The sequence below is a fragment of the Melospiza georgiana genome, chromosome 5 (genome assembly GCF_028018845.1).
Source record: "Melospiza georgiana isolate bMelGeo1 chromosome 5, bMelGeo1.pri, whole genome shotgun sequence".
In the NCBI taxonomy this organism is placed as follows: Eukaryota; Metazoa; Chordata; class Aves; order Passeriformes; family Passerellidae; genus Melospiza; species Melospiza georgiana.
In genome coordinates this window covers 56,944,035-56,959,538 of record NC_080434.1, presented here as the reverse complement: position 1 = coordinate 56,959,538, position 15,504 = coordinate 56,944,035, and the positions used below count along the sequence as shown (strand labels likewise).

General features: G+C 37.9%; 1 protein-coding gene across 7 annotated transcripts in view; it reads right to left on the bottom strand.

The window, feature by feature from the left end:
* Positions 1 to 15,504, bottom strand: part of PPP2R2C (protein phosphatase 2 regulatory subunit Bgamma) — a 131,836-nt gene that overhangs the window by 23,231 nt on the left and 93,101 nt on the right. For all 7 annotated transcript variants that reach the window (XM_058023982.1, XM_058023984.1, XM_058023988.1 and 4 more), the window contains one exon: positions 4,369 to 4,533. In XM_058023982.1, the coding sequence (XP_057879965.1) occupies positions 4,369 to 4,533 (165 nt within the window). The remainder of the gene's footprint in view (positions 1 to 4,368; positions 4,534 to 15,504) is intronic.

The window sequence follows — 15,504 nt, the reverse complement described above, 5'->3', positions numbered from 1 at the left end:
ATAAAAATGTGGAAAAGGACTCTCAATGGAAAAACCACCCTCTTCATCTTTGGGTGGCATCTCTGAGTCACAAACCAAACCTGGAAACCATTTTACACTTTTAAGATCCTGCTTGTCCAGCCCATCGGTTGGGACGCACCAGCTGAGAGCTCTGCTCTGCTCAGGGAAGATGGGTTGGCATTGCCTGACACCTACAAACCCTCCTGTGCTCACAGGGAGCAGGGCTCTGAACGGCTCCTGCTACAGACCCAGGGGACACCAGCCTGACAAGTCTGTCTGGAGGTGAGAAAGCACCAACTCATGGTGACAGAGGCTAATGCTATACAATCCCAAAGTTTGTGGTTTTAAGGTCACTGTAGCACACAGAGCAATAAACTTGAAACTGCAGCTCCTCTTTCCTTGAAGTATTTTGCTGTACACTTTACACATGGGTAATGGATAATTAGAAATAGGGTTTTAGTCTACAAATACGTATTAAGAAATGAATACTAAAAAACCCTTAAAGCAACATACAGAATTTAAATAAATTACTACAGCTTCTGAAGTACGCAATGACTTTAAGATGTTAAGGCTATTACATGAAATATCAATAGGAGTTATACTCTTGAGTGGCTTAAATTTCCATATTGCATAACTATACAGTTTGTATTTACCATTTAATGATAGTTTTAATAATTCTGATGAACTACTGAAAAAGCACTTAATTTTTTTTCCGACTTCACATGCTCAGTTTTCTTCAGCTGACTGCTTTATTGCATGATTTGTTGAAACAGCCATATGTACCCATCTAGCCTACCAGCTGTTTGGAAGAATGATATTAACTCCATGCACATTTATGAGGATCTCTGAACATAATATTAGCCATAAAAAATTAAAAACCAAATTAGCAACTATTCGTTAACGGAACAAATGCTGCTGTAAGTATATTTTCAGTCAGGATGATCTTACTGCAACAGTATTCATATGCTTTCCTTCCTTGACACCTAAACCCCTTGCATAAAAATTTATGGAATTTGAGGTGGGGGTTAATTCTTTTATTTCTTCAATGTTCCCAGCTGACTGCTCTAACAACAGTACTTTTGCTGCTGACACTGATTTCCATATACTGCCATTTTTCTACACTGCACTGCCATGCATGTTGCCTGATGACATCTCAAAGGCAATCTTTGGATGCTTTGGCAAGTACACTATTCACGTGAAAGGTTCCATATTATTTAAATTAATTCCCTATCTGCTGCTGCTTGAGTCTGACTTTCATAATTTTAATCTTTACCTATAACACTGTGGGCTGCAAGAACACCTTCCTCAGTCCCACTCCTCTAATACGCTAAACAAGCAGGGACATTCATCTCTTTGGCACCTCCTCTCCAGAGCATTTTTGGTGGCATCCTCTCCCACTACTTGCAAAGTCTGACAATAACAGGGAACAGCATTATGTATGTACCTGCTCTGGGGTTACAGAGTGGTCTTTCCCCTGATAAACATTTCCAATAACTATGTAAGATTTTCTTGTGATCCTCACTCAGCACTGCACAATCTGTTACAGAGCTGTTATAAGAAGGAGTTTCAGGTAGTCTATTAGAGACACAACACATTTTATCACACCTTATCTGAATCTCAATGACCATTTAAAATTCAGCTACTGACCTGGTATTTTTTCACTGCCTTATAAACAGATTTGGTGGTCTGAGATAATTTTTTTAAGGGACAGATATCCTCCCATTACAACTCATCACACAAATTGGCAGTTTGCTATTAAATCTCAGCATAGGCATCAAGGATGAGTACATATGGAAGTAGTCTCATCTTGTCCATGTCAAAGTCACGAGGATTTATAAGGAAAGCCTTGTCGTGCTGCTGTCACTAATGCAGAAAAGAGAGATTCTGCCACTAAGCTCAGAAAACCAGAAATCTTCATGACATTATAATATATTAACATCCTGTGATGGTTAACTTACACTACGGACATTAACATGTAATTTATTTTTTACAGTATGGCACAGTAATTATTCATGGCACTCTAAACCTGTACAAATGGAAGGGCTCTCCCCCCAGAGCTGCAATGGACTTTGTGAGAGCTACAGAGATTTGAATAAATAAAGGGAAAAGGAGCAAATGAAAAAGTTCACAACATATGTCATTATCCAGGTGTTTTTGTTAAGTGTTACATTGCATCTTTTATCCCTAAGAATGTGTACATCCATTACAATCTTGGAACAGCATCTGAAATACAGCACACTACTAGACTGTGCTGAGAAAGCAGGGATGTATGGCACATTGTGAGGGTTTACTGAGACTCCAGTTGTGGTGTTTTGTTTGAAAAAGGAAGCAATTTATGGGGAAGGACTGAAAGACAAGGCAAGCTAGGAGAGCAGGGTACTGATCATGCATATGCACCAGCTGTAAATTTAGCAACTGTAAAGAAGAATAAGATGCACAGTCAAGGTACCAGAGAGACAATCATGCAAATAACTTGATTTTGCAGGCTGTTTTTGGACATATCCTTTTTGGCTGCTATGGGCTGTACATAATTCACTTTTCTTGTCTCTGAGAGCTATACTGAAACCACTCCAATCAGCAGTACATGGGCCTGCTCCCTTTAACACTTTGGAAGTTCTACCGTTGCTGTATCAATTTTGTACTGTACCCACTCAGATTCTCGATGAGCTTGACTCGACTTCAATGCAGCAATGCTACATTAAATGGCTATTTTCTAACTCATAGATCTGGAAAATGGGGTTTAATCAATGACCATTAGACCTTGCACTCCCCTCTGACATAAAATGCCTTCTTTAATCCAGTGTTGCTGTATTGTGGCTATAATAAGTTCTGATTGGCATTTGGCATTGAGTTACAGGGCCATGGAGGCCTTATTAGCAGGAAGAAATGGAAGTATTACAGAACAAAACAATTAAGGGGGACAGGATAACTCACAGCATTGTGTCAGACTGTGTCATGCTAACATTTCACTTCATGGTATTGAATTCCCACTACAAGTACAAGAGATACAGCTAACAAAGGTAAAGCACTTCTCTGCTTGGGAAATTGTCCTTGAAGGTTATTTTTTTATAATTGCACACCACATCCTAAGAGGTTCTGAGCATGTGCATTTCTCCTTGCACTCAAAAGGCCTAGTCGTATGCTTTTTACTAAATTCACTTCAGTTTTAAAACAGCATATATATGAAATCTGTGCACCACTTATGTCTCATTCAAATCTTTGCATACTTTTTCCTCCCCTCTTGCCCCTACTAATAAGATCTGCTATCTTAGGTTCAAGTAGGCACTGAATGGCATAAAACCTCTCATGTGCTCTGGTACTAAAAGAATTTCTCTTGAATTTCCTTCCAATGTTTCAGCATGGCAAAAGAGGCTGATGACCCAGTTCTGTGAGATGGAGGTGTCCTGGAAGAGCCCTCGTCCTGAAGGTGGCTAAAGCAGAGCCACCCCAGCTCATTCATGAGGTTTTCAGCCTCTCACCAACCACCACATGATTCCTTTGTCTGGGCATTGTCAGCCTCAGGAGATTAGGAACAAACAGGTGGTTTGCACAGGGCAAAGTGCCCGGGCTTGCCAGATTACTGGTGGGAAGAACCACAGTCTGTCATCTTTAGACCCCAAAGAGCTGGTAGTAAGACAATATAAACATGCATTCTTCTTCAAGTTTTACTTTGAGTACAAAGATAGTCACATATTTTAAAATTTTACTTCCTTTTGCTTATGTACATTTCAGATATGAACTATCCTGATTTGGTGGTTCACCTAGGCTACATAATATCATGTAGGATGGATGACAATTTCTGTACCAACACAATTTTTTTCTTCCCCTCCTTCCTCCCTTCCCTACCACATCCTGTTTACTTATTGCATTTACTCTGAGTTTTTCCAGATGTAATGTTGAAAAACTACATATAGGGAATGTGAGACTACATTTTTAGGAAGGATACCGAGATTTCCTAATTCAGAAAATGGATTCAAAATTTGAAGGCAGTCTGACAATCAAAATTTACTTGCTCTAGCACTGAGAAGAGTACTTGTGTATTCAAACCAGCATGATCATCTACTTAATACTCCCTCATCCTCCTTCATTTGTTAGGAATTCTCTTTATTTTATTAGAGTTCTGGGTTCTTCACTGATCCCTGCAATAAGAACTGTAAGGGCAACCAGTCACAGACACAACTGTTACCAAGTTCATAGCTAATACTTACACAGGTGAAAAAAATTCTTCTTTATGCTATTTTCTTTTTCTTTTGCCTGCAAGTAAGAAACTAATACACTGGGGTATGCACCCATCTATGTGCTGTGTGTGAATAAGACTTTAATGTTAGAGTTTAATGACATCTGGGGCTCAGTGGAGCCAGGACTTACGCTTGGAATGTTTGTCACAGAGGGCTGATGCCCTCATGTCGCAGAGTCTCAGGGATCCTTTGCTGCTGCTGTAGACAAAGAGGTTGCAGTGGTGGGGATGGAACTCAGAGGCTGTAATCACTTCTGTCAGGTCCTCCATATTGGCTGGCTTTATATCTACAATGTCTGAATGGTAGTTTCATCAAGAAAAATGCAGGTAAACCATAACTCTTACTTGACGGAAGCATGCAAATGTATACACACATAATGCTTTTAAAGATATACTCAATTTTTTGGTAGTAGTAAAGTTTTCAGTTTCCATATCTGACCCACTTAATACAAACACAAAGAGCAATGTAAAACTCAAAGTCTGCAGAGTTTTACTGCAGATGCCATTAGCAGGTCACCATTTACCCATGCTGTGCAAAGACATTAAAGAAACAGCGTTGCAGGGATATAGAAATCTCACTTCAATTCTTCATTGAAGCTAATAGAGAACAGGTAGCTATATCTCCTGTACTTGTTACTGAAACCAGTGCTCTACCCCAGATAATGCTGATTGAGAGGGAACAATGCACAAATCAGATCTGCTCACTCCAGTCAGGCTCACTGGCTTTTATGATTATGCAACTTAAGTTAAAAATACAAGCAGATTAAGGTAAAAGATCCCCCTCCAAAAAAAAAGGTGCCTTATTTTTTTTTTTTTTTTTTGCAAAGGTAGGTGTGGCAAACACAGAAGTATTTATGCAAATAATTTTGGGTGAATATATACTAATAAAATTTCCTTTAGAAAAAACATGTGCAGTATTAGGTAAGCTATTTGAATATTTACAAAGTAGTATCTGAAATGGCATTCTTGTGTTTTTTATGTAAATGACATCCACTACCAAAATCAGGACAAATTTCTGTGACTTGAGAATTGTACACCTGAATCATTTAAGTGAACATCATCTGGAAGAAAAATATATAAAATATCCAGTTTCCCAAGCAGAAACTTGTCAGCTGGATCACCAAAAATTATCCACATGAGCTGTAACTCACGTGGTGCCTCTCCAACACTTACATATCCACTTGTACACATTACCTACCTTAAAGCCCAGGACTTACACTGAGCCCATGTTTGGAGGAAAAGACCAGTCTGTGAAAGATTGCTTACAGAGAAAATAAAGTAAAAGTGTCATTAGGGGGCTGGAAGAAAGCAATAGATACACAAGCATAAAATGAAAGATGGATATATATATATATATATGTAAAGCAGTACATTTAAATAAGATTGTGCATTTTCACATGGCCCTCAGCAGTCTGCTGCAGATAAGCCATCCAAATGTTAACAAATCCTTCGAACAGGAAGAGTAACATTACCCTGGTTTACTGATGAGTTTGTGCGAGAAGCAGTAAAGGATTTGCATAAGATCACTTGGGAAATGCATGACAGAACAAACCCAGATCTAACTGAGTCCCAGGGCAGAGCCCTAAACACAAATCATCTCAGTGCCTGCATTCCCTGAACATAAAATTTGAATCAGCTGATGTTCAAAATTTAAATATCTCAGAGGATAAGATAAATGAAAAAATCTGTTTTATTGATGGTGAGAGAAATCATATATCATGGTACTAAGCCTCTTTCTGTTCCCACTGTGACCACTTCCCAAATGGAAGACCAATCAAAGACCTTTGATTGATTTCTGTGGGAATGGGATACAGTCCATCACAACCTTAACACACCATACTTTGATCTTTCCCAAAAATATAGGTCTGGAATTTCACTACAGTGAAATAGTATGAAAGATTCAGAGATAATTATCTTGATGACTGCGCATATATCACACTGTTGTGGTTTTGGGCTTTTTCTTCATTTTTTCCCCATGTGGTTTAGAAAGGAAAATATCAGCAAAACTAGTAATATCTTGTGACATTTAATAACAACTGGGAATGAATTAATGCTGCATTTTAACTGCATTCCTACTTACTTGTACTATCACATTTGCATCCATCTCCAAGAATCCATCATGATTAATAAAAGTGTAATGAATGTTAAGATTTAGAAGCATTGATTTAGCTATTTTATAAAGCATCACTAAATAATCCTGAAAATTAACAAAAAAAAATAATCTTTATTCAGTTATGTGTATTTGGTGAATTTGTCTCAAGAAACACCTTTAAGTAAAAGCAGTTGCTTTCAGGGATTGAATTGCTTTGTGGAGTTCAGAGAAATTATGGTTACTCAATAGAAGAATTCTACCTCTCAACAGAGAGATGAATAATTGCTGAGTGATGAGAAAGATATAAAATATAAATGGAGTATATGAAACAGTCATGGTAAGTATCATTTTTCTGGATGCTGAAGACACTATTGATGAATTTCCTTTCATTGTGTAAAATGAATAAACCTATAACGAATAATGAAATTAAATATTCGATCCTCCTGCCAGAAAAGCAAAAAATACTTATAACATACTGCATTTCCAGACATGATCTAAATCTCCACTGAGAAAGAATCTCATTTGCCTACTGAGGACCATAGCAAAAATGAAAATTCATCATTCCACTACATTTAGAAAAATTAAAACAGTAACAATATATTGAAGTAAACAACCAAGGGACTAGAGAGTTGCAGATGAGATTTACCCCAAATGCATTTGTAATAATAGATGGAAAAACAGCCTTTGTTTTGACAGCTACAGAACCCAATATATCAAAAGAAGAATATGTTACACAAAAGAACATTTTCCTCCTCTCATGATTTTTGCCATCTATTTGAAAACAATCAAGTACAGCTTGACATGTGCTGTGTGGGAACTGTATTTAAACTAGCATGAAATGGTAAGGGCAAGCATCTCCCATGAGACATTTCTCATTTCTAGTTTCTATCTTCCTTTTGTGTGTCTTGTCTTCCTTTTAAGCACAGCATTGCACGGCACGAAAAAATAATAATAAAAAAAAAAAAAAAACTGGACCAGACAGTGTGCTTCAGAAACAGGGCCTTTGGTGAACTTGAAAAGCATGAAACAGAGGGAATCTGGCAGAAACTGATTAAATGAAAATTCCACTGCTAAAGAGAAAACTATGGTAATAGCACAAACCTGTAGTTGTCTCCTACACTGCTGCCTTCCCCTGCAGTCAGATCTTGTGGAGGGCTGTCTTGAGTGGGGCTCTGTCATTCTCCCCCACTGCACTCACCTCTGAAATACCAATCACATCTGACTCTGGCTATACCACATGTGATCTGTTTCATTTTCAGAGAATGCAGAAAACACCTAGGACCAAAGGCATCTGAGACAGAAAGAACAGAGAGTTCAGTTCACCATTGGCAGAGTGCTTAGATAGAATTCTGTCGTCCTAAAAAAGTCAGTGTTTCTGTGCCTTAGCAGGGTAGAAATTTCCCCTAAGAAAATGAAAAACATGTTCATATTGCTTTGACTCCCACACATGCTTGACAAGAACAAGACATTTTGATCCATGGCAGATACTTGCACTAAGGGAAGGCTGAACTTGCACCTTACCAGTGATGGGCTAGAATGCACTGGCAGTCTTTTAATTCATTAACATTCAAAGAAGGAATGGAAATTATCTTCTTGCTTGCAAAAAAGAGAACAGGTCCTTCCCCCTTAACTATTTGCTATCTTATATACCATGTCCTCCACTGCTTGGCTCCATAGAACAGGATAAAGCTGTGAAGATGCCAGCAGACTTTATAGATGCTGTCCACAGCAAAATGGAAATAAAAGGTGGTATAAATGAAAATAAAAATAAATGGAAATAAAATAAATAAATGGAAAGAAAATGTTGAATACACTCAACAACTACAACGGTGAGAGATGATGTTCTCGCAGCTGGGTTAGTAGAACTACAAGATCAAGAAAGGGAATTTTGGGAAAGGCAACAAAGCTACTCTAAGGCAATGCAGCCTTTACTTTGTCTGAGCTGCCTTCCCCAAAATATTCAAGAACAGAAGTATAACAAAGGAGAGTGAGCAGGGCAGGGCCTGGCTGCAAGGAGGCTTTAGGGAAAGATCTGAGGGAAGGAGGAGGGGGAGGGAAGAAAAACTCTAAGAGAGGAGAAAGGAAAGAGCATAAGGAAAGGCATGATTAACAACCTGCAATGATATGCAGTGTGAGGAATGTGATCTGAGTACACGATTCAGTTTGTGGTATGTTTAGTTCTAATCCAGCATTGTATGCTGCTGCTGTGAAGCTGATAGCAAAATGAGGATAACAGGAGGAAGGAAATTTGTTCCATTGCCTCTGGGCCACTGATCTAACAGAAATATTCCCCTCTGGGAGAAGTCACTCCAGAAAGTTTCTTTTATTGAAGGTTACAAAGTTGACCCTCACCTTGATCCAAAATTCATATTAATCAGACTTCTACTCTTGATCAGCTGGAATATAAATGAGTATGCCTGCTTTATGCTCATGCCAAAACATGTATAATAAGAATATGGAAAATACACAGAGTTCCTGCTGAGCAAAAAAGGTCCCAGAATAAGTTTTCTTGTATGATAATGGAAACATAGAAGCCTCCTCAAAACAGATTAAATTCCCTTTGAAGTGAACAGTATGCATAAAGAAATAGCTGCTCCATCTTCTTCAAACCATCAAGGAATTCTACAAGAAACTGAATTTTGTAGAGAACATATTTGTAGCTCACAAGCTATGGCATATAAAGGATTAAATCTTCTACCACTATTTTGGAATAATTTTTAAATTACTTGTGTGTTAACTGCAGGAAAGAAATTGTTTCAATGGTCAGAAGAAGGCTTGAGAAAAAAAAATTACCTGCCCCCCTTCCCCCTTTATTCAACTGCAATGGAGGAGGAGAGGCTTTCTTTAAAAAGCCAGACAAAATTTTCCATAATAACTTCACAAGAAAAACAAAATTCTCATCTTTCTTATTTCAATATATGCTGATGTGACACTTCATTTTTATCCCTGCGTGGGACTTAGGTTTTTGCAAATTTAAGCACTTTCAAAAAATAACCTTCAGCTTAGCATATCTTACCAAACCTGGCAGTTCCCAGTGTTTTCCACAGAGGTTTGTTCAGGTTACTAATTTTGTCTGCATCTCACACCTACATTTCTGCCTAGCCTGAGAAAGATTCACTGACTAGCAGTTGAAATCAATAGCAATTCATGGAAGCTGCCAGGGCTTGAGTTTAGAGTAATTGATTACTGTGGTGCTGCAGAGGCTCTACACTTTTAATACAAGCATTTCTCTGAGTGGTTTCCCCTGCAAGTCATTTAGTGCACACTATTTTCATTACAAGGAGGGAACCGTGATGCCTACAAATCAAGCTCTCCCAGTTTTACACTTCCTACATGATGGTTATAACATTCCTACACAAAAAATTCCAAATGGCTCCAGCTTTCTTCCAGGCTGGGTATGTTAGGCCTCAGTGTGCTTGACAACATCATGATGTGACTACATCAATCTTATTATCAACAAAAGAACCAAGCCCTAACTTTTAAATAACCATCAACTCACTCCTTTCTTCCCATTTCTTACAGATACACTGTATGTTTTCACTGTTGAATGACAATTCTACAACAGGCATCACTTGGCAGTACGGACAGCACTGGATAGGGTCCAGCTTCCCCAGCTCCGTACTTCAGGCCTATTGTCCAGGAGTCAGGGGATCAGAAATGAACTGTCAATAGGTTAATAGATGTGACTTTTCTTCAGATTCCAGTGTTTTACCTTAGGCAAAGAGAGTATTTATATTCCAAGTATTCCTAACAGCCACAGTGCCAATGTTTTTCATTGCACAGCATTTGCCCAGTGCTCCACTAAAAGCATGTACTATATGGGTTTTATTAGAAGCCCAGAGAATTGCAATTACATTTTCTGTATCATTTGACTGTTCTGGACCACAAAAGCATGAACTGCATAAGTGTGTGCTCCTCCCAGCTGACTTGAACCTAATACTTGTTAATGTAAGATATCAATCCATACTAAGTTGTGCAATGTCCGCCTAATTCTATTTTTAACTCTGTGGTATTTATAACAGTGATTCTTCAGACATCATACTGCAGTTGGGAACTTTGGTAACAGTCTAACAATGGTGGTGACTTGCTGAAAATACCAATTTAAAGGACTTGATTTTGTCTGGAAATAAAATGTCTTTATCAAAGGCTTTCTGACAGTGCCATTACAATAGTAGAAAGGCTTCTGTAGTTTTCCTCATATCAGGATTATGAGATACAGAAAGAGTAAAAACCACTATGGGGCTTGTTAGCTCTATGTGGAAGGCCAAACCATAGCCAATTATGTCAGGTGCTGTGCAAACACAAAGTATAGGGACTGCTCACAACACAAAGAACACGTACAAAGAGCATACAAAGAAGAGATTAAGTAATGTTAACACAGTTCTGTGGAGTTCTGAGGTTTCTTAAGTCAAGGATTACAGGCTAAGCTAGTAGAGAAAGAGCTGTTAGCAGAAGAAGGAAAGTCATGGTCATAGCAAAAGGCTGCAGTAGCAATAAACTTTCCACCCATTCAGCTAGAACTAGCCACAAAAGAGAATTTAGCCGTGTTAGCTAAACAAGAGGTTGAGATTCAGTTCATCCAGAGACAGGATGATATATTCAGTGCATCCTCCTGTATTATTGGCAGTGCACTTTTATCCAGTGTGGGTAACAAGAGGTCTCCATGCTGGAATGATGCTTCCTGGGCAATGGCCTCACATTTACCCTCAGCACACCACTGTCAGTACAGGATGGCCCACGTCTCCTCACAGTCTAGTATGCAATGCTCAGCCACAGTCATGCCTGTTTTGCTCTCTCTTTCTGCCTTCTAACACCATAACACTTACAACAAATGAGGATCACAAAGGTGAACACTCAGACCCTTTCTACGTGTTTAGGAACCAAGATGTTACTGATTTATCTGGCAGCTGATAGAAACCAGAGAGTCTCAGGATGATGGGACAACAGTTGTTCAGGAATGTAACCTAAATATCCAACTTCTGAGCCAAAGCTGAAACTTGTGGAATTCAAGTTTCATTTGGAACTGGAGATATATAGCAAGAAATTCAAAGTAGTACTAGAAACATCTTCCCTTCATTAGGCTTAAAGCAAAGTAGAGTCAGTATTAGTGCTAATGTTTTACAGAAAATTAAACTGAGGCAGGAAGTGGCAAAGGCTTGGCAAAGGTTAAGAGCCAGCAAGACTGGATTCTGATCTAGTGGCTCTCTCCTCCCTACCTGCAGCTGTCCAGTCATGGCAGTATTCCCTCAGTTCTCTTCTTGATTCATTGGTTTTGAGAGGTTATTATTATTCTCATTATTACATTTGTCTTTTGCAACTTTCTCCCAGAATGCATGCTGGTCTGAAGACTCATTCTGAATTTGGGAGACCTCACTCTGATCTTTGCAAAATCAGAATTACTTTGCACTCCTGTTATCTTGGTAGGATAAAAAGAGACAGCAGCAAGAAAACCCTGAATCTCCATTACACAAATATTACTTGAAAAAAGAATCAACATCTTTTATGTGTACTTAGTAAATTTTAGGAAATTGCTTTTACTGCCATAAATTCAGTAAACATCAGATTTTGCAGTACGCAAGTTGCAGAAAAACTACTCTACTATATAAGAGAAACTGCCTATGGAGTAGCTGGAACATTTGACCAAGTGTTGCAAGCAGAGAATTGTAGAGTAGCACTGCTAGGAAAGAGACCACTTTAAATGGTGCAGGTCACATCCAAACTTTATCATAGATAGGCCTGTTCCTACACATTGCAACCAGTGATTTACTCAGAGAATAATGAATTTAGAAGTAGATAATTGAAAACTTTAATTTATTTAGGAATGGAATTTTTGGCTTTTTGTTTGAAAAGAGCACCCACATTTTCAACTGTAAACACAGTCACATGCCTGCTTTAGCAAAAACCATATGCAGATTGAAATTTTCAAGAGCAACGACATCATTATCTGCGTATACACAGCTGAAAGAAAAGTTAAGTGGATGAATCAGCAGAGGAAGACCTGCCTTCATAAATACACACCTGCAGACAGTCACTGAAAGATTACAAAGTCATATTTAGTTCATATATTTGCATATTAATTGATTATGATTTGTCTGAAACTACTGTGGCACGCTTGATGTTACACTTGGAACACAAATACCGAAGGGCCTCAGGTACAAATAAATTATTAATGGAAGAGCACTATGAAGTCCCTGAGCTGAGCTCCTCCTAGGCAGTGCTGTTCTACGTGGTGTGGTTAAGTGGGATCGTGTACTACACACTGGCAAAGGTTCCAAGAAAAGAGTGATTCAACGTTAATAAGGCAAGGATAACTTATAAACAAAAGCAGTATAATCTCATTGTTCACAAACCTTTCCTGGAACACATTAACAGAAAACTGAGAGGGATCTACTTAGTTTACTGAATAGAATCCCTGGTAGTACAGAGAAATATGACATATAAAATTCTCCACATTCCATCTTAAAAATAGCCAGGGATTTTTTCCCACATAACTTGGAAATAAGAGATGAAATGTCTTTCTTTTCTTCTTCTTTTTTTTATTTCTTTTTTTTTTTTTTGTGAATAACCTATGTGCTAATACATAATTCCTATCAAGAAATTTCTACTTGTTAATTACTAAAATCCCATGCAGCTGAGGAAGATCTGTCTCTTAAAGAAAAGCAGACACAAAAATTCCAGCTGGAGGGTATAGACTTTTTAGAACACTTTGGTGGCGACTTTTCTTTCACAATATGCAACTTATTCTTTCATATACATTTCAGAAAACCCTAATACAGTAGTATTTGTATCACACTAGGCTGGAGAAATTCCATATTTTTACTGATTTTTCAATTTGAGTAACAAATTATACATTTTTGCAAACTTTAGCTACCTACAAGTGTCCTTTAGAGCATAAATCTCTCCCCTTCTCTGCATGTTTCTTATGGAAGTAGTGAAATAAAACTATCTTCAAAAATAGCCAGATACTTCTGAAAAAATAGCTACTTTGAAACACTAATAAAATTTACATTCAAATCACCTATACTGCATTGCAAAAGATACCTGAATAAAATCTGGTGGCAGGACTTATTAGCTGGTCACTCAATTCACTTGAAAGGATTTTCAAAAATGCCCATCAGCATGCAGTATGCCAACACATCAAAATCAACTTACTCTTAAGACTGGTGCTATACCTTTGTGAAAGTTTATATGGCCTTGATTTACAGAGCATTTCTATTCCAAAGGTGCAAACCACTGCAATTCCACATGCAGTCCTTACCAATGTGTATTATTACAACACAAAATGAAGTAATGTGTGCATTAATGAGAGTGTCCCAGCTCTTTTAAAAGTGAGAAAAGCTTCCAGTGTCTCATGTTCTGGCAGCTCACACAGGTACAGACTTCAGGCTTGACACAATACCTGAGATGATCCCATGAGAATTTTTGTGACATCTTTGTATGAGTATTCTTCAAGCTAAAATTTTTTTTTAGCTAATGAGCAAAACAAGTTATAGTTTCTTCTTTTTTTATGTTAATACTCTGAGAAAGACTGAGCTTTGCAAGGTTAATTTCAAGTCCAAACTCACATGGGAATTAGAATAATTAGACTCATTTAAGAGAATTCTCCCCTCTGGCAGAGCTGATTAAATTATTTATACATTATCTTTTCATATAATTGTACCTAGAACTGTGTAAATGGGGTTTTTTGTCTAACTTTCAATAAATTCATAATACATGTTTTTCAAGTTGGATACACCGACTGCACCTGTGACAACAGAGAATGGCTCATTTTCAAAAAGCTTCAATGAGAAATTAATCCAGAGGGAAACAGAAGCATGCAATTTAAAAGCTTCTACAATGACAACACACTGATTAAAACTCATCAGCTGAAGAAATAAAATTAGTAAAGACAATAAATCTTGGACTGAATCCTGTTACCGATTTCTACAAGAATAACTTCACTGACTGCAGTCACATTACACTAAAATAGGAGTGCTGCTTAGATGAGGATCAGTTCCATGAAGTGACCCTTTATCTGTAATTTAATATTCTTTGACATAGTTCCCAAATCCCTCTCTGCTAAGGATCTCAGATTCTGGATAACACCTGAAATTTCTTTGCTGAAAAAGGAAATTCTGTAGTTGATGCTAACATTCATTTCAGCTCTATTATATGCTCTTTCTGTCTTCCACACCAATAAACCTGAGAAAGGTTGAGATAATGATATTTTAGAGACCATTCCTGATACAAAATGGTAACTTGTTTGCTATTGTCCCTATTACACTGGAAATCAGTTGGCTCTGTGGAGATCTGTGAGAAGATATCTTTGCACCTATTGTAAAATTTTAAGTATCTCCTAGAGTCACATTTCCTAGATTGCTCTACAAACACATGAATTCAGTGAAATCTCAATTGTGTTCTTTAATGCACTATTAAGGAATTCTGAAATGGTTTTTACAGGCTCAGAATTTCACACTATTCTCTATCATTTGCTACAACTCCAGTCAATTTTCTTTTTCCTTTTTACAATTCACTATACATTTTCAAAGACCAAGATTATTCTAATGCCTCAGGCTATGTTTTTCCTTACCTCTGCAGAAATGAAATCACAGGTATGGGTGTCTATTTGGGGACAACTGCATTAGAGAAGACAGAGGGCTAGATAAAAAAATCCATTAAAAGAATAACGTAATCACATACCTCAAGTTGTGTATGGACAGGAGTGATAACTAAGAAAATGATGTATTCTGATTAACAAATTCATATTTCTATTAAACAATAAATCTACAGTGCAGTAATTATCACAAGGGTATAGCTATGCTCAAATCACCTTAAATTAACTTCCTTAAAAGCAACTGTGGAAAAAGGAACAGACTGGTCATTGCCAAGAATGCAAAGGCCTCAGCTGTAATTGGTTTTTCACAGCCAGATTCAACTACTCCAATTTATTTATTCTGGAGGATGGCTAGCTAGGGAATATTTCCATAATGCCATCCCCTGCCCTGATAGCACTGGTATCACATACTCAGGCCATGCACTGTTTGCTCTCACTGCAATGCACATTTCAGCTGCATGGCCAGGAGGATCTCACTCAGGGATTCAGTGCTAAGATCCTGCTTAACTAGCTCTGATATTGCTCCTTTGGCCATCAGTCATGCTCTGTCATCAAATTCCCTCTGACTGGCTGACAGGCAAA